The sequence below is a fragment of the Plectrocnemia conspersa genome, unplaced genomic scaffold, assembly GCF_051122295.1.
Source record: "Plectrocnemia conspersa isolate PC_06_02 unplaced genomic scaffold, ASM5112229v1 ptg000005l, whole genome shotgun sequence".
In the NCBI taxonomy this organism is placed as follows: domain Eukaryota; kingdom Metazoa; phylum Arthropoda; class Insecta; order Trichoptera; family Polycentropodidae; genus Plectrocnemia; species Plectrocnemia conspersa.
The window spans coordinates 12,292,495-12,313,980 of record NW_028277169.1 but is presented as its reverse complement, the minus strand read 5'-3'; the positions used below and the strand labels follow the sequence as shown (position 1 = coordinate 12,313,980).

General features: G+C 26.8%; 1 protein-coding gene across 1 annotated transcript in view; it reads right to left on the bottom strand.

Annotated features, from left to right (window-relative positions):
• Positions 1-383: 383 nt before the first annotated feature.
• The window catches only part of m (zona pellucida domain-containing protein miniature), a 77,455-nt gene continuing 56,352 nt past the window's right edge, over positions 384-21,486 (bottom strand). Inside the window, exons 4-10 of the mRNA XM_088185518.1 lie at positions 6,276-6,423; positions 3,062-3,160; positions 2,017-2,193; positions 1,820-1,942; positions 1,637-1,745; positions 1,309-1,512; positions 384-1,240 (exon numbers count right to left, since the gene is read on the bottom strand). Of these exons, the coding sequence (XP_088041644.1) occupies positions 406-1,240; positions 1,309-1,512; positions 1,637-1,745; positions 1,820-1,942; positions 2,017-2,193; positions 3,062-3,160; positions 6,276-6,423 (1,695 nt within the window). The 3' untranslated portion in view covers positions 384-405. The remainder of the gene's footprint in view (positions 1,241-1,308; positions 1,513-1,636; positions 1,746-1,819; positions 1,943-2,016; positions 2,194-3,061; positions 3,161-6,275; positions 6,424-21,486) is intronic.

The window sequence follows — 21,486 nt, the reverse complement described above, 5'->3', positions numbered from 1 at the left end:
TTAAAAACTAAGTATTTATTGCAAATTTGCCCAGATTCGTCGTTTACAACTAAAAAAATCCGGAATGTCAATAAAATACAAATTTCACACAAATCGAAATGTTCACGTTCCACATTTTTATTCATCATAGTTAATTTATTAAGCTCGCACTGAAACTTCACTTTAATCCATTATTTTATACAACGTTCATAGTATTTATATCATATATCAAGCATTTTAACTTTTTTTTATTTATTGCTATTTTTAAAGCGTGGTTTGATTATTAATTATTATGAATATTATAAATATAAAATGTTAAAAAGAATTGAAGTGATCTTTGGATTTCAGAAATGATGATATTATTAAATGAGTATTTAATATATTAGCAAAAATAAATGCGTTGGTTTATTTTTTATGTAAAAATAATTAATTTTCGTGTTGTTGGTGTGTCGGTGTTGGCGCTGGAGGAGTTCGAGCTCTCAATAGTCTCAAAGCCATCCAAGAAGATAGAGATTGCGCCGCAAGAGCTACAGGAGGTTGCCTGGCAGCTTTTTCTCTTTGAAGCTGATAACGATAGAGTAAAGCTCCGGCGGCTAGAGCTGAAGCAACAGCGCATACTGCCACTAAAACGAACAAAGCGCTGAAACCAGACACTGGCAAGCAAATTCCATACACCACTTCTTCTCTGATTCTTCCTTGGAATACAGTCACAGCTTCTGCCTTACTGTCCGGACTGAAAGCTAAATCAGCTTCTGAGATAACTTCATACAATCCATTTACGCCAACATCGGCACTGCGAGCTTTTCCATCTGAGATTACCACTGAACGCCGTTTACGATTCTTAGGCGTTTTATTAGATCTTCCTTCATCTTCAGGCAGAGGCAATTCATCTATATTTAAGTTTCTGGGTCCAGCAACAGCCGGGAGAGGTACTGGAAGTGGTGGAAGAATTCCATCTGGATCTTCTAAATTAAGCTCTTCCAATTGTCTAGGACCATGAGGGAATCTCTCTTGTCCATCACGATGGCTAGGCCGAGGTTGATCAGCAAACGGCCTTGCAAATAGATCAGCAATCGTTTCTTGACTATCTAAATCATCATCTTCGTGGTAGTTGTGCAGAAATTCCTTTTTAGGCACTTGTTGTGGAGAACGTTGCATATGATCGTTCAAACCATCATCGTCTTCGTTATCTTCGTACAAAGCTCCGTCGTGTTTATTATCATTAGCGTTGTTACTCTCGACATTCTCAGATATGGCAGGTCTGAAAAATAAAAATATAAAATTGATTTTAGTAACAAATTAAATACTTATAAAGCAAATTTATTTTACCTCTTCTGATGATCGATTTGATCGTCTTTTCGCTCTAAAGCTCCATAATGTCCAGTGGATTGGCAATGTTCTTGACATCCATGTCTGCATATTTCAACTTTGCATTTTATGTGAACGCTGAGAGCATCGGGGAATTTGAAAGCGTGGAAGAAGGCGTAAGTTATGACAGAAGCTCTATCATCGGCTGCTTTTGCTTTCAAGAATCTGAAATAGCATGAATTAAATTTTCATTAAAATGAAATTATGACTCTTTTATATATATTCATAATATTAGTAACATACAAATTAAATTAATTTTTTTTTATATATAGCGATAATTTTATTTTACCTAGATATCATCTTCGGTCTAAGAACACATCCAGCTTCATCTGAAAGATCGATTATGTGACCTGCTCCGTCTGAGGCTGCGCATGATTTTACCCGCATGTCGAACTCTCCTGCAATAATTCAATAAAACATATATAATTACAACGACCCAACAATTGAAACCCCACACAAAGCAATAGCATACCTCTATAGTCGTTTATGGCAACGACCAACGTCAGTGTTGAACCTAATGGTACAATTCCGCTGACTGGCGGTGCCCAAGGCCCTTTTCCATTCTGTATCTCCATCCAACAGTCGACGTTATCGCCTGTAATTAATTATCGTACTTGTTAATATTTTTTCTCCTTCTTCAAACATAATTAGTGTCAAATTAATAAATACCTCTAAAGTCTAATTGTATAACGTCTAAATCCGCGATAACCATGGGCGGTTTCGATGCAGTTTTTTCATAATCATTGAACCATTCACACCTAAGCCTTTTGGCTTCATCCCACACTTCTAATAGATCTTTGTCGTATTGAACTACTACCGTATTTTCATAAAACTGGCCGTGAAGATCTGAAATTATAAAAATTAAGTATTAAAAATGATTCGATAAATAATCAATGAAACACCCAATAACTTTTATGCTATGCTAAATTTAATTTAATATGTTAAAAATAGCTAGCTACCTTAATTGATAAATATAAGCTGTTATAGTATAAACTTTAACATACAAAAATCTTAATTTATCAAAATAATGGCAATCTCTTGTGTGACTTTTAGATTAATATGATTGATGATGTTGTAAATAGCTACCGAAGACTAATTGATAAACCTTCTTTTAAAATTTAACACATCGTTTAATTCTGCTAATTGGTTACTCTGATATTAGATAAAAAACTTTTAGTTAAAAACATATCAAGTTCGATTCAAATATTTATCATTACTCATTTCTCAGTTAGAAATGTTATGTGTCGGTGAGTCGCAAATTTAATGGTTTGCTATGACCAAATACTATGTTTGTGGATATCTCACAATGAATATTATTTAGTCAACTGATGGTATTGACCAAATACCGCAGTTATGCAGATTTTTACCCACAGGTGTTCCGTTTAACGGAGTTTTTCTGTACACACAAGCGTGCACGTATATTAAAAAGTATTTATGCACCTTGTTGTCAAAAGTGCTAAAACAAACTCTGGCGTAAAGGTCGTAAACCTTTATGTTTTTATTGTGCGGTGCTTCCGCCATAAAAAAACCAATGGTAAACATTGAAAGTGGTTCTTTTTTATTTTACTCAGAGCGATGTGGGTCGCGTCAACGCTAATCGATGGCTCTCAAGATATTTTGTGAATAACTGCGCTTTTTAAAAGAAAACATTGACTGGTCGTTTATGAGAGAATTAAAAGTGTTTGTTGTGTGAATATATCGTGGGAATTCTCACCTGGTTTTGTGCCACACCTGGCGTAGGCAATTCTGAACGAGAAAAACGTTTTTCCTGTAGAAGGAGGAACATAAACGCACCTTGGATCGCCGTGCTGACCTGAAAGCAAAGTTTATTGGTAATGTAAAATGTTACTGTGATTCATAGCTGTTGTATATTATATTTACAGTGGATATTATATTTAATATAAATTGTACTTGGCTTATAAGTAAATATTATGCTTTACATAAATATATATCATAAATTAATTTGAGTTTCTTTTTATCTAAAAATGACAGGATATTTTTTTTAATTTTTAATTAAGCTGAATAGCTAATTTTTACATCAAACAAATTTTAACTTTAAATACATATAATTTATAACATAAACAGAAAAAAAAATGTAACAGTTTTATTTTCGCAGTTTGCCTTAGAAATATTATTATACAAATTCACACCTCCGTTTATAATTATCCTAGCCGTAAATAATAAATAAGTATGTAAACTTAACAGGCAATATCTTATAAATTTAATATTTAAACAATATTCTCTAAGAATGTTTAGTATTTATTAAAATGCATATTTTAAAAAAATAGTAAAAGTAAATTTGATAATTATGTAGAGCTATACGTTTTTATTATATTTTTCTAGTACCGTTTCTATTTAAAAAATTCTGAAATATTCCTTAGAAAACATATTAATTATTTTTAATGTTTTTTCATTTAAAACGTGCTAAATATTTACTATGTATTAATTTTTGTATTACATTGGTAACATATATATATTATAGTATAAAATGTGCTAGAAAAGAGAAATAAGAGTATTATTAATCTTTTACTTAAATAAATAATTTAGTAAATACACATTTATATTTTTTTAAATATGTTCTATTTTTGTATGATATGAAATAAAGCCTTTTAATATTTTGTGTTCAGACCTTGCAAAAGATATTGCAACTAAAAAAATATGTATATAAAAACTTTCATAGACAATGCTAGTATTTATTAAAATATATCAAAATGGAAGAAAAATAAAAAGTTGTAGTATTATTTTAGTTAATTATTAATTTATATAAATGTTATTTTAATTTAATTTAAATGCATAACTACATTGCACTATATTATTGAAAAAAAAATATTCTTATAATATTTATTAATTTAACTTATTTTCTCTTTTTTGATATTATTCGCTCACAAAATAGCTGTGTTAAGATGTTAAAAAATTGAGAGCGTAATAATAAGTATTGTTTAAATTTTAATACAATTTGCAATTAAAAATACATATGTATACGAAATTAATTTTTTGTAGAAATTGATTTGTGTAAATTATGATGTTATTTTAATAAGTTAAAAATATTATTTAAAAATTATTATTTTTTATTGTTATTTCGTTTTACACTATTATATTTATATGTAGAATTACAATGTATTTTTTTAATAAAAGAAAAAATAAATATTTTTCCAAATCTTTTGCTAAAATACATATTTATTAAAATAATGAACGTCCTAATGGTTTTATCTAAAATACAAAACCAAACAAAACTTTCAGCTAATTATTATTCAAATTTAACTCCATCTTGCAATTAAAAAAATTGTAAACAAGAAATAACTTTTGTAGAAAAGATTTAGTATTTATTAAAAGAGATCAAAGTAATAATATTTTAAAATAAGAAGTAGTGGCAATAATTATTAACTATTTTATTATAAAATGGTTTCTTAGTTATTAGTTTTATTATTTTAATAAAGAAAAAGAATGAGAAAGAATCGTTCTGCTAAAATACATATTTATTAAAATATTTACTGTTTTTTTATGATTTTATTAAAAAATACAAGATATAAAACAAAACAGAACTTTTAATTGTTTATTAAATCTTAAAAATATGCTATGTTAAGAGTTTATTAAAACTTGTTGCTTAAACAAATCTTTATATATATACGAAACCATACTTTTGTAGAAAATGTTTAGTATTTTATAAAACGAAGCAAAGTCCAAATAAAATGAGAAATTAAAATATTTTGCTACATATTTTCGTTGAATATATAATAAACGAATAATATTTTTTTAATTATTTAATATTAAAAACTGGCAATATGTCAATTCATTTGTTAATATTTATTTGCCAAAAAGATAAGAAAACTCGATTTTATTTAGAATTTACTGAATCATATTAATACGTAAAAAAGAGAGGTGGGAATATTTTGCTAAAATATTTTTTTAATTATTTTCATTTACAAAAATGGCAATTAATATGTAACCGGTTTTTTTATAACATACCTAAGATAATTTTGATTTAATATGTTCTAATAAATGTATTATTAATTTATCACGTTATCTAAAAATGACAAAATCTTGTACACAAAGACAAGATATAATTAAATGGTATAATGAGATATTTCAAATAGTCTTGATTTTTAGATGTCATAGATTCTTATTTAACTTTTTTTTTAACATTTTCTATATTTTTACTGTAATGAAAAATAACATTTTTATTATTAAATTAAGAAAAAATATAATGCATCGAATATATGTTTTTAATTTTATACTATTATTTAAACTTTTATAACCTTGATTTTATAAGAAAAAAAAAGAAAAAATCGATACCAAAATCATATTTTTTTCTTTTTGCTGGCACTTACAGTATTTTTATGTTTTTAAGTAAGATTTCTAAATATTTAATAACCTGATTTATAAGTAAATTTAGACACTAATTTTAAATAGTTTAGTTTTTTATAATAATCAAATAAAAACCGGTGTTAAAAATGTTTTAGTTACAAAGGGATGATATGATATATATTGCTATTTACTACGGTAATTATTTATTAATAACAATTACGGTTATAACAACTAATATAAAATAGTCACATGCATTATTTTGCTAATAATAAGCTTGATTTAGTACAAAAATTGAATAACCTAATTTAAATATAAATTTTTATATAACTTTTCATTTTTATATATAGTTTATTTTTCATCTAACAACAGTGTTTATTACTAAGATTCAATCATTTATTTATAATAATAATATTATTTATTATTTGTATTAGTTTTTTGCTCATATATCTAATGAAAAAATCAGTAATTTTGTTTAATTAAGATTCAAACATATCCTTCGATCAATACATGTCCAATCCTTTTTTTATTGACCTATTCGTTGTATTAATTGAAACTGATATGGACATTTCTTCGCAAGTATGGTTTTATTTATAGAAAAAACAAACAAATAAATACAAATATACCTTTGGAGGAGACGATTCCTTCGAATGGATGCGAAAAGGACAAGTGCACGTCCATGTGGTCCTTTCCGCACATCACTTCTAGGGACTGTATGACCGGCATTCCTTCCGGCCGCTCCAAGGGCCATAACTCTCCGCCGCAAGATGTAATCTGAAACGAGGGATAAGAGAAAAACAGTTAGCGGATTCTTTGACAATCATAAATTACCATCGAAGAGTCAGGAGTTGGATTGATCTCTGTCGATAAGTACGCTAATGCGATCTGATGATGTCTTGACTCTGAAATTGCTCTTGCGAGTTTGAGAGGAGAACCGACTTTGATTTACTGTTATTGGACAGAAAAGAGCATCTATAGACAAATAATATGTATAGTATTCAATACTATATGATGTATGTAAGCATAGTGGGAAAATCAGATATTCAAAGTCAGATCATGATATGTTTAATATAAGTAATTCACTCTATCAATGTCAGGAATTAATGTTTTATATTTAAGCTACACAGTAAAGGAAAAATAAAGGCAATTAAATCAGGAGTCGCAGTTAATGACGTTATCTCAAGATTAAACGTGCACTTTAATGGAGTTAACCTTTAAGAAGAAGATTTTATCGTACTTAAAATTAATTTATCACACTTTTGTGCAAATTGATATATTACAGTAATGTACATTTGAGATTATGCCACTATAAAATAAAACCAATATAAAATTTAATTAAATTAATAAATAAAAAAATTAAAGAGATTAATATACGGTAGTAACATATTTCTATATACTAAATATATAAGATTATTAAGTATCAGGATCTTTGAAATTAGTGACTAGAATTTTTAGCTCTCTGTTTATTATATTAAAATTGTTTTAAGTTTCCTATCTAAGCTAATTGTTCATATTCTAAATTTGTATAATTAATTGAAATTACTGAAAAAGTTAATTAAATTAATAATTTCATTGTAATAATAAGCGTTAAGCATTATGGGAATAAATAACAGAAAATCAATTAAACTGCTAACATCGAAGCGTAGCGCGTTTATTAACTTTACACTTTATTGTTGGCAGGGAATACTTAATGTTGTTGGACAAGTTTAAAGATATTTAGTGCATAAACTAACGGTGTTCTGCTACCAATCTATAATTTTTATTGCTATGATTTATTGCCACACACACACAGCTACACACATAGTCTATAAAAGTATCGTTTTTCCGCGCTCGCGCGTGTGTATGTAATTAACGTGTTTTCCATTACGCGGACAGTTCAATCACAATACTTCATTTTTTCAACGGCGAGAAGACAATGCCCGGTTTGGGCAAAACTGGTTTTAAGAACTGATTTTTTTAGTATCGATACGACGACGTTTTGCTCCATTCAATATTTAATAGATCACCCGAATTATATTCCTCGTAGCCCAGGGGCGTAGGCATACTTTTGGCGAGGGGTTATAATTTCCGATATTATTAGAATTTGGAAACTAACATTAAATAAATTAAATTTATATGAATTCTTGGGTGTAAGAATGTTGTAACAATTCCACTCAACATATTTTGTACTTTATACTTTTCCGTTACGTATCACGTAGAATCTTTTTGTGTGGCGCCGACAATGCGATATCATCGTCGTGACAACATCATTTGTTCAATGAAAATATTTTTCTCCGCTCCATTGAATGAATTCGCTTTGACACCGAATAAGAAGAGTTCGATTCGACCAAGATACTACGATTTCATTGTTGGTCTTTCTTAGATTTTAATCTCTTTGTACTTTAATCACGACGCGGGCGCGTGGGCGAACCTTTTTAAGAATTGGACCTCTGACGAGAGACAATAGATTAAAAATAAATATGTGTATATAAATTAGGTCTAATTATTCTTAAAAAAGGATAAAGGTTTAAATAATTACCTAATAATATTATAAATATAAGTAAAGAAATTATTTTCAGTTACAATAATGATTTCAAAGTTCGTGAAAATTAATATAATATATGTATGTATATTGCCATATTTTTTTAGATAAAAATAGTATATCATAAGACAAGTTGTTAATGTTTATATAATGGATATTTATTGTTAATTTCATTTGGAACAAGCAACTAAGATTTTATTAGATTTTCTAGTATTACAATTTTTTTCATTTTTAAAGATTCCTAAACGTTCTCAGTAAATAAGTTTTTTATTTATAAATAAATCAAAATTCTAAAAAAAATTTTGTTTTTAAATATTTTATTTCGATGCAGATTAAGCTTCTAAGCGCTTTTTTAATTATGATACTTTCATTTTTTAAATTTTCCGCCATTTTGAAGAAAAAATTTAAATATTTTTTCATACAAAGAATTTCATACGATAACAAAAAATCAATTTTTAGTTATTAAAACAAATGAATTAAGAGCGGAAACTCTATGGCAACTCTCAAAAAGGCTCGTATGGGGGTCCGATCGATATGATATATCGCTTGTTTTGAAGCAAAAATATATTTTTTTTATATTTTATTTCGATGAAGGTTTGGCTTCAAAACGTTTTATATCTAGCAATTAAACATACGGAGTTATGTGTACTTAAGTTTTTAAATTCACCGCCATTTTGCAAAAAAATGACATATTGGATTTTGTTAGCAAACATATACAGGATGTTAAAGAATTCTACATTGTCACCAAAATTCAATACTTAATCGATGAAACGAAGCATATACTGACTTTAAAAAAAAATCATTCTTACTAATATATTTGATAAATTGTTAAGTCTTATTTTAATATTAATCCAAAGTTATTTTAAAATCTAAAAAAAATATGTTGTAGTGTATTTTTTATTGTATTTTGTTGAATATCTGATATTTTTTTAAAGTTTATAATTCATAGTAAATACATTGTATTATATAAAATACAAACCATAAATAACCAATTTATTTATAAAATATAAATTAGCCCAAGATACTGTCTCAATATATTATTTTCTTCTGCAATTATCATTTCAAATGTATTCTATAATATAAGAGTTTTTTTTTTAATTAAAAAGTATTAAAAGAGTTTATTATAAAGCACATCTTAGAAAAATCCCCTGGTATTAAAATTTCCTTACTTTAAAAAATACAGCAAAAAGTTTTCGTTATGAGCAATATTAAAACATATGCTAGAAAAAATATTAATATTAAAAAATTTGGAAATAAATAAATTTAATAAAAAGAGACTTATAATCTAGAAAAAAAAATATTGAAATATATATCATATTCAATGTTTAAAATTTTGTCTGAAATATTTTTTCAAGTATATAAAAAGGAAAATGAGATTAAAAAGTGAAACCTCTTTTCAGCATATATATGTATATGTATTAACATTTTTCAGTAAAACATTCCAACATATCGATAGCTTAAATTTTTAACTCGATATTCGACAATATTACAGGAGAAACAAAAAACTGAATAGACAACTTGAAAATTGAAAAAAAACAATACCTCATGATTTTAGTGTTTCATTGGAGATTTTAGAGATTGAATTTTTTTGAGCAGGTGTGCTACGATTCAAGTTACAAGATGACATTAAGTAATTTTCACCCAAAAATTTACACTTTAAGCCATCGATGTGCAGAAAATAAACTTGATTTAAATTCTTAATACATATAATACTTTTATTAAACTTATTGATATATTATATGTACACTAGATCTAATTTATTATTAAAAATACTTTATAACTTGTATAAATTATGTTTAACTAAAAAAATTTTATTGTACTGAAAAGAAACACATTTTTACTTTCAAATTAATAATATTTTGAAAGAAATATTAAAATTGCAATCTTTTTAAGATATATACAAAACAAAAAAAAAACAACTAAAAAACCCAAAATCCTAAATTTTAGAATGAACTTAATTTAAATTATTATTATAATTTTTATTAACCTATGATATCTAAATATTAATGTAATTCAATATAAATTGTTATTTTATTTTCCCTATATTTATTATATTCACCCTGAATTTAGGCATAAATAAAATAAATAAAAAACAGGTATATGTTTAGTAGCAATTTATTATCTACTTTAAAATTCACAATTAAAATCTAAAAATAAATAAAAACGGTCAATAATGGGTATCATTATTCATCATAAATAATTTTAAAAAAAAACTAAATATTTTTGAAATATCAAAAAAGCAAAAATAAATTATAAAATATTTTTTTAAGCATATATGTATGTATGTATATGATTTTTTTTATTTATGTACTAGGTTTGAATGAATATTAGGGTAATTTCATTAAATTAAATTGATTAATATAGAACATTACTTTTAATTAAATCAAATATTGATAAAATCAACATAATTATATTTAAAAAAATTCATAAATAAATCATTGACTATTAAAATTTGATACTAATTCTTAGAATATATAAAAAGTAAAAATTAATTGACAAAAAACTGCAAAAAATGAGACGCTGTTGAGTTGACGGTCAAATTGTATTAAAATTATTTTAACCTGATTTTATTTATTTCGCATCCTACAGTTAGTAAGTGATATATTATACAATTTAGTCATTAATAAATAACGGTATTTTAACTTAAGAAATATTATTGTGTAATAAAATATATATGCGTATATTACAAGTTTATATCTCTGAAGTCTTCAAAATGTATGTTTATACATGTAAATATTATTATGTACATATACATTGCTACAAAAAATCTTTACACAAGCTCATGTTATGCGAGACCACCGCCGATGTAGTGTTGTATGAGTATCATGTTAAACGGGGAATACAGTAAGTGTTATAGGAATCAAAATGGAAAAACTGTTAATAAAAACTTACTCGCGTAACCATTAGAACTCTCGCCGTTTTCCTGTTACCAACAGAAGGAACAAAGCCCCGCAGCGAGCCTCGCATAGTATAAATATTCCTACCGAACTCGCCGGCCACATTTCCACTTATTTATAGTGGAGAATTTACCGAATGGTGGCCGCAACATTTTTTTCTCTTCTCCAACCTCCTCTCGATCTTCAGCAGAAGTGAGTCGCGGGATCGATCAGCCGCGGGGCAATTTATCGATTTCGCTCTGATGGAACGGTCATGGCTATTAGCCTTTAATAAAATTAAAGAATGAGAATGCCACGGGGACCGCGGAGTGTCTACTCGTAAATTGCGTCGACGTTTTTTTCTTCTTCCCTTCCTACTTGCTCTTCTACTCCTGCGCTTCTTTCTCTTGTTCCGAGAACGTGCGCTCGGTTCGGATGAAACGCACGACGTTTGGTATTCTTAATTACTACGCAAGCACCGAGATAACTCTCGGAGATTAATTGCCCCGTGCCCTTAAATCGCATTCTGTTCGATAGACGATACGTGAGACAATTGCCCGATGCGTCAAACGCGGTACGTGGCCCCATCGTTCAACTGGTCGGATTTCAATCAATTCAATCTGAGGCGCTCAAACTTCACAAAAAGTCTAGATGCGTTCTTGTATAAAGCGTGCCTTTAAATTCGGTATGAATTTTCTTAGATAAGTTTTACATAATAGCTCAAGAGAGGAAGAGAGAGCCTAAAATGATTAATATTATTTTTGAGAACCTAATATATGTATCGTTATTTTGTAATCTACATATATTATTTTACTTATTTTATTATAGATACTTATTTTTTTTTATATTTGACTTAAATTTAAATTGAACCAGAATGATATAAATGTATATAACATATATTTCAACACCTTTGTAAAGAATTGATCTTCTGTGCATATGTGTGTTTGTATGTTTTTTTATTTTTTTAATAATACATCTTAATGTATTATTAAGAAAAAAATATATAACTAATATTTGTATATATATAGACTAATATATATATATTTTACATTTTCAATAATTTTGATGGATTTTAACATATTTATTTAAAATGCATACTACATTTTATTGCATTGTTTCGAAATATTTTTTTTATTTTAATTATTTTATCTTGTTAAGAAAAACATATTCAACAATATTTTAAATGTAGTCAAATAATAGTTATATGTTTAAATAAATCTAAAATATTTATAAATGTTTATTCCTTCGTACTTGATTATATTCCAACTATTGTTTGCTTTGACTTTTATTTTAGTAAATTATTAATTAATATTCTTTCAATTACTATTCAATACTTCTACAGTACATTGGCAAAGAAATACATTTTAAATATGTTTAAGTACATTCACAATATAATGTATGCAAACATAACAAACGATAATAAAACAAATTAAGATTCCTGTGGTTTTCCATAATATATAATAAGTATTGTAGTTTCAATATATGTACATATATATATTTCACTACTAACTAACTAATAAACAAGTCTTTAAATATATTTTTAATTTTAATCCTTTTTTCGCAAATAAAATTAGTGATTATTTTATCATTACAGATTTAGTCTTCCAAGACACTCTTATACTTCACATATAAACAATTAAAATATAATCAAGTAATAATAGTTTTTAAATAATAATAATCGTCACTTATTTACAGACTAATTTCAGTCTGATGTCTCACTAATTATTTGTGTGTTAATTGTAATTACTACGCTGTAACGCATAAGGCTAAGATGCAGTTATTATATTATCGTTCATTATTCTATACAATTTGCTATACATTAAGTTGAATAACTGTCTTATTTGATCGCTTTTTTTTGAGAATATTGATTAATTTGGTATCAGTACTTTATAATTTTTAATAAAACTTCTAAACAAGACTTTTCAGATTTTGGTAGCATATTTTTTAATATTATATATTTACAATTTTTTACTGTTTCTTTACTAAACCAAAATAGCTACAATTTAATTTTTATTTAATAAGCTATAAATATCAATTTAACATATCGATGACTAAAGTGTAAATATTGAAACATTTTTAAGATTGATATTGAAACATATGCCAGAATTAAACTTTTAATTGTTAATAATTATACAATGTAGAGATTATTTATATCAAAAAATTTGACTATAAATAGATTGAATAAAAAACATTTTACTTCAAAAATTATAATTATAATTTAGAAAGAAAATATTGCAATATATATATATAATATTTAATGTTGAAAATGCGGACTAAAATATTTTTTCATGTATATAAAAAGCAAAATAAGATTACCAAGTAAAACCTTACATTTTTTATAATAACCTATTTTTAGTATAAGTATTAATATTTTTCAGTAAAACGTTCTAACATATTGATGGTTTAAATGATAAAATTACTAACACCATAATTGATAACTTTATGGAGAAACAAAAAACTAAATAGACAACTTGAAAATAGGAAAATAAAGCAAGTGTTTAATTGCAGATTTTTTGAGCATGTATATTTCGATTAAAGAACGTCTCAGACTAGTAATTCTGATGTTGCAGGTTCGAGTCCCGGCAGCGGCACTCGAATTTTTATTTATAAAAATGCTCTATTAATAAAAAAAACACAATAATTTATAACTGTTAATATAAAAGTCGCCGATTTGCAGACTTTCATTCTGGTTGTTAATACTCAGTTGGTGGTATTCACTATATCTGATTAACTTACTCAGTTGGTAAAGATTTACCCGGTGTAACGCATTGGGCTTACGCGTGTCAGGTTACAACGGAAAATTTAGTGAAAAAAATTATGTTACACTTTAAGCCATTGATATTTAATATTTATAAAATGTATTTAAAGCATACATTACATAAGAAAATCAACTTCAAATATCTTACACTAATACTGATAATACTACTTTTTTGTGGACTTGCTTTATAAATATAAATCTGTAATTTTAATGAGGATTTGTATTTAAAGATATGTAAAATATACAGAGACATTAAAATTAAGTTCGTTTTCTTTTAACACCTTGCTAATAAACATTAGTCACAAATACTATAAAAAAATTCTTTCGTATATTTTTATTTTACTTGCATTGTAAAAGTACTAATGTTTTATATAACACAATAATATATTAGAGTTATAATTAGTATATTTTTTTCTTTATTTATAGGACACAAAATAGCACATTTTACAAAATATATTTTTATTATTGTGAAAATATCAACTGCTGTTTTTGATTATTTTTTGCTAAAAGCTTTATGCTACAAATAAACTAACCATATAAATATCATAATATTTTATTAAAATCAAAAGTACTTATCATTGTGGGAAAAATATATATTTTCAATAGAAGTTATGAACTGTACTTAAAATATTATTGTTTAGTAAAAAAAATTGAAATATTTGTTAAAAATACAAATAGTTAAAATCTGAGAATGAAATGGCTTGATATAGTTAAATTTATATATTTTTTTATTATATAAAATATACTTTCTTTGAGTTAAAGTAGCTCATTATTAGGGAATATTCTGTACATAATATATACGACCTAGCTAGTGAATGAAGATCTATAGTTCTTCATGTACAATTATGCATATAAAATATATTAATTTAGAATATATGTACTTAGCATAAAACACTATTTATATATGGCGCATAAAATCATAAACACAGTTTACTTTATGAAATATTATACTTCATAAAATATATACATGTAAGGAAGCGACTGAACAATGGTGAATATATTTGTCGTCATATAACCAACATGGATATAAATCATTCAACGCACGTTACAACTCAACATAAGTTAAGTGTGCCTTTGAGACTTTATAATATTTGCATTTCTTTTTATGAACCGAAAAAAGGCAGTACACACTCGAAGAAAGATCGAAAGAATAACTGGTTCACCTTCCAGGAAGATATTAATTTATAATATACAAAGAAAAAGTAGATCGATATGCGTTATTATATATTTTGGTAAGCGATTCTTAGAAACGCTTCGGTGGGCTTACGGTTCAAATTTAACCGCAGAATCAATTTTGTGTAAACAATATGTGTCTTAAATAAATTATTGTATGAGTGCGGTTTCCGGTATTTGTTTCGTAACGTTTCGATCATGGGATTTTATTTATATAAAATAAATAAAACTTGAAATATGATTCTCTCTTGATTTTTTTAATAAGGTGCTTATTCAATTATGAATGACTCTTACTATAATTTTTTAATCTTAAATCATCATATACAGGAACAAACAGTTCAGGCTTTTTTTAATATATTTTAGATGATCGTGAATGTAAGAATTCTTGAGTATGATGAAAAAGCAGATCGATGGTTAGATTAATATGACTCAATTTTGCAATGTTTATATGGTTCTTTTTAGAGTAAGATTTTTCATGGCGCGTCCCTGGTCTTACAGTATTTCAAGATGTGAATACGTAGAAAAAAACTTGGACTTGGAAGAGACCTTTGCGGTACCTCGTGTCTGCATCGAGGCCACTTGCAGTCGAAGAACATTGCTATTCTGTTCCAGCGACACATGTCAACCGGTAAATGCACTCTTCATATCTTCCTACTTCGAATTACTATTGCTAACGACGATTTAAACAGTCACTGGCCAGACGCATTAGCTAAATTGCCAGCCACCAATGCGTTTACCGTAGGTATTTGCTAAAGTTTTACTTTTCGATATCCGGTAATTTATTTATGCATTCGCCGGGTGCCTGATAGACGTCATTGCGAAACGGTAAGTGACTAACCGTTTAGTTAAAGACGACCGAGTCTGTGTGATGGACACGAAGAAGCGCGGGGACGATGTATATTTATAAGTATTCGCAGTAACTCTTTGACAATGCGTTGGATATCTCGTTAAATAAATTACCGTTAAACGCATTACGGTAACGTGCATTATGAGCAATAAGTATAAACATAACTTACGTTAAAAGATTTACTTATGAATGAATGACAAATATGGCATGAGATTAAAGTAAATAATATAATTATTTTAAATTAAAATATTACCATTATAAAATAGAAATCTTCATCTAGAGATATTACAATAAAATATTGCTCTCCGAAGTATATCACAACATGATTTCGTTTATAATATAATATGATGAATTGTACACTTAATTTTAAATTAATTAACACAAATATTTAGTAACCGTTTAACACGTTTAGAATTGAAATACAAAATAACAGAATAACCATAAGCTATCTACTACAATAAGTGTTTTAAAAAATTGTCAAATTTATTTATATGAAAATTAATAAAATTTATTAGTTTAATAGACCATAGGTTACAAACGTACATATGTTAAAAGGCGTATTATTAATTAGCTATATATTAAATTATTTATTATTTTTAAATACCATGGAAAAAAAGAGAGCTCATATCATGACCTCTTGCACCAATATTATTTTGCAAAGTTTTCACACACTCAATTTAATTTTACTACTATGAAAAAAATGCATATAATTACTCTATTCCGTATTCACATACATATGTAAAATACATACATATAATATAATTAATAATATTTTATGTATATTATTATTTACATACAATTTCATTGTTACTTCGACGCCCTGGAAAAAATTTGTCCGCCTTTTAAACTATTACCGACGAATAAAAAATAGAGCCCGAAGCTATTATTTTCCTGTCAATGTTGAAAAACGGTCCACTTCTGTACGGCATTACAGTATATATCTAATAAAATATTACTCATGAACTATGTGTATTTATATACAATATTATATATTCTTTATTCGGCGTAGACTCTTTCCAAAATGAATAGTAATTACTATATCAACATTGCTCGCCGGACTCATTCATAATTATTTACCAGCGTAACGGTTTTTCGACATAGCCGTATTAGCAACGTTACATTTTTTTAACATCTTATCTAAAAATTAAGTTAGCTAAAAACCGTACTCTTAACGGAAAAAAACAAGTAAAACGCTCGTTATCGAACGCGCTGAAGCGAAATGAAAATAACATCACTTCATATTGAATTACATTAAACAATAAATATTTTTTAACAAATTAATTTTAAACAAGTATATAAATAATAAAAATATTTTAAATTATATTAACAGAAAATAATAAAACATGTGTTTTATATATATATTAATCAGATAAACGTCACAAAAATTAAGGTCAATCTAATCATTTGATAAGCATTATTTTTTTCATTTATAATTATTTATTATTAACATTTTAAAAATCGTATAAACTATAGAATACCAATAAATAAGATACTTATAAAATTAAATTATGTTTTATGTTAAATATAGAGCGCATTGCCTTCTTTCAGATTATATTATATAATATCAGTTTATTAGAACTTCTTTATGATGGAATCAAAATACTATAAAAAACTTATATGCACTTATAAATGAAGTAGCATGCAATTCAATTAAATTTTATCTTTAAAAAATTAAACATAAGTAATTTTATTTTCGAGTTAAATCAAAAATGGTTTAAATCTGTTTATTTATTTTAATCAGATTATTTTATAAAATAATCAGTAATTATTTAAGGGTATATTTTTCATGTTTTATTATATTATATATTTTATTTTGTCATAATTTTGGTATTAAAACAGTAGAAATAAAAATATTACTAACTAGATCCTATAAATTACATTACTGACAATGTATTTTAAAATAACAGACACAAATATTATATATTAAGCAACAAAATACGCCTTGAAAAAATCAATGTAAATCTATGATAAATTTATTATCTAAAAAATATATTATAAAGGTCCTTTTACTTTTAAGTTAATTATATCATTAATGCGTACTTTTGATCTATTTTATAATAAATAAATAGTATTTATCTGGTTGTTACAATAAATCTTCTTGAAATAATTTCAAAAAAATATAAAACTCTTATTTACATTTATATTATATTTAAAACAATGTATTCAATAAAACAGAAAATTAAATTATGTGATTTAAATCTACAAAAAACACACATTATTAAAATAATTTTTTAATAAAACTCTTTACAGATATTGTCAGCAAAAAAAATGTAAATATCGAGGTAATGGGTGGGGATGTGATTGGTAGTTAGCGGGTTAGGATAGCTTGTGGGCATTTGTGTTTGTGGAGGATGGTGGTGAGGTCAGAATTGACCTCGGACTATCTCTTCGCTCTAAAAACATCGTTCAACCTCAGACTTACGCCTCGCTTCCTGTACGAGCAATTACTTCAAGGACACGCGCTCAAGAACAAGCACTGACGCCTTCCAGAAGGAGATATTCATTAGGGTCACTGTGTACAGTTCGCAGTACAAACCTCCACAAATCGTCAACTAACGCCACCAAAAACATCGAAGCTACTACCCATGACTAGAACGCTTCAATTGTATATTTAATATTTTTTGTAGATTTTCATAAATATATGCCTTAAAAAAAAAAAATTATTTTCACATCCAACTTAACCGTGATTTTATTTTGAATTTTATTGTAATTAATTGTAAATATATTTTCAATGTAAATTTTATATCTACATATGATATGTAATATGTCTTATTTATTTTTTTTTAATAATATTTCATACGTGTAACATTGTTATCGACATCTGCTAAACTCGCCAAAGTATGCCAATACGCTGCAGTTTCCCGATAATAATAGTAGAAACAAAAACAACATACAATCGTATTTTCGTGCGACGTATACGACTTTATTCTTGTGACTCGGCTCAAACACGCGCGAATGTATGCGTGTAAAATTGGAAGCTATGGCGTACACTGATTTACACCATCTGACATACCTGACAGATATGATAAACGATAAATATAAAATAGTAAATTACTATTATATAAAATATATTAGATTTTTTATATCATGTATGAAGAGGCAGAGATATTCTTTTTACATGGCAATATTATAATATTAAAAATACTTATTTTTCATGTAAAAACAGATTCTAAATAAAATAATAAAAAATTATAATAATATTTTTTTAATGTATGCTAAAAAATTAGTATTTTAAATTTAAATGATATTTATAGATAGATACTAAAATTATACAAGAGCTGATGAGTAATAGGTAAATAATTAGTAATGATAACGTGCAATACCTTAGTGTAATTATTGCATTAGCTACGACCACGCATAGCTGCACAAAAACATTGAACCTCTTTTAATAGCCACCGATGGGCTTGAAAAGCTTGCCAATTTAAGTAGTGTGATTTATTTATTTTTACTTTTGAGCGAATATTATCTACAAATGCCACTTTTCTTTTTATGAAATCAAACAACTACATGTTGGTAAAGCAACATTGAAAACATAGACTTGTGAACCTAATAAATCAATAATATTGTACTATTTATTTATTTTAATAAAAAAGATAAGGCACTCTACTTCTTGTGCTTTCAATAAAGTAGCCAATTTAAACTTAAAATCATCGATATGTAGAAGAGAAGGGACACCTCTACACTTGGTCCTCTTCCACAAAGAAGCGGCAATGCAAGTTTAGCTAGAGGTCGTTGAAAATGATTCATTAGCATTTTATGAAGTGTCGATAACCGGCGTGCTCGCAACAATCGCGGATATGGAATAATCCTCAGGTTTAATTGGTTCCGTGCGTGTACAGGAGTAAGCAGACCGCAACAGTAGCAACTGGGGCATGCACACCCGCACCGCGAATTAACGCGATGATCTCCGTTGCGGTCTGTACCAAGAGTCGCATGCAAATGGCATTCCATTCCGGTTATACTGACCAGGAACGTAGAAAAAATTTGACATGACTCTCTCCCACCTTCCCTACTACTTCCACTCCCTGTTGTTTAGTTTAAAACATTGATTATTTAAGGTGTACAAGGTGTACCTTATAAAGGTCCAAGAAATCACTGCTAATGAGCAGCGCTCAAAATTGGTAATGTGTTGCAATAAATTTATTTAAAAAAAATTAATATTTTTTTATGCTTTTTAATTTAAAATTATCTCAAAGTTGGATTCAACGGACCAAATAAGTTTTGCCTAATCTTTAGATGTACAGTCTCGGTGTTATCGGGCTCACTCTAACCTTCGAGTTTTATTTATTTCTGAAAGCCAAGGTTTGTGTCGGGCTTTACATCTGAGTTCCACATTGTTGAGCTTTCTTCTCACCTTCCGCAAAAAATGGATGCAGTCATTTACACTTGCAGAGACTTTAGCAGCCAGCTTTGAAAATGTTTTTCAACGATTTTTAAGGGACTCGTGAATCAATATTTGATCTTTCGTTTTATTTCAGTTATTAGCTTTGATTTGTAAGAACCACATTCAAAGTATTTTGGATAGCGTTTCGTGAACAATTAATGTGTTCACTAATTTTTGATATATTCAGTCAATACTATGCAATATAATTATATTCGCTCTTTTAGCTTCACTTAATATGCGTTTATTGCCATTTTTTAATTTTTTTATATATTATTCAAAATAAATTTAAAAAAACATAAATATAACGACAAATAAAGCAACTGAACATAACGGTCACTTAAGCGAGACTAAACAATTTGACAAGTAATATTTTTTACAACTCAAGTGAGCAATTAAAAATGACAAATTCCTCTGTATATATCTCAAAATTACGGTTAAAACTACCTGCTAAAATATTTCGATCAGATTATGCACTTGTAAAGAGTTACACACCACTTTAAGGGGTTTTCCATCATTACTGCTAACGTTATATTTATTTAATAGCTTTTCATCAAATTTAATAAAATAAATCATGTTGCTTATCAATATCATAGTTTTAGTGTTTATCAAATATTTATGAAGGTAATTTTAAAATAATTTACTGAAATACTAAATGATCATATTAAAGTATGAGTGGTAATAAATAGAAATTTTCGTTTAATTAGTAAGCCAATCTGATTATATTGCATACCATTTAAGGCCATCGATTATCGTAATATTTTTATGTCGTAAGTAATCAAATCGAATTAAATAAGGTAGTAGGAAATAAGCATAAATCTTCAATAAATTCATCATAATTAATCATTAAATTATTAATTTATAAATAAAAAAATTAGTATTATTTTTTATTACCTATATATAATAAATACAAATGATTATGATATTAAAAATATTTCTGTACATCGTTTTATTTTTAATAAAATATATAATATGGAGCACTTTCATAGTATATTGGTCTTAATAGTTCATAACAAAAAATGATTAAAAAATACTACAAAGAAAACGATTGATTTTGTGGTTTTTGTGTAACGCTAAAATTATTAAAGGGTTTCTATTATGATGTACAAAATTTAATTGCGGAATTCTGTTCTTAGCACATTAAGTTATGTACCAAATATCTAGTCAGTAACTAAAAGGCAATAATGATCTGTTTTGAGTAAAATAATATATGCTGTTTAAGAGTACATCAACCAAAAACCATGTGTTCAGTGTTTTTTTTTAAATTATATAATGACAATC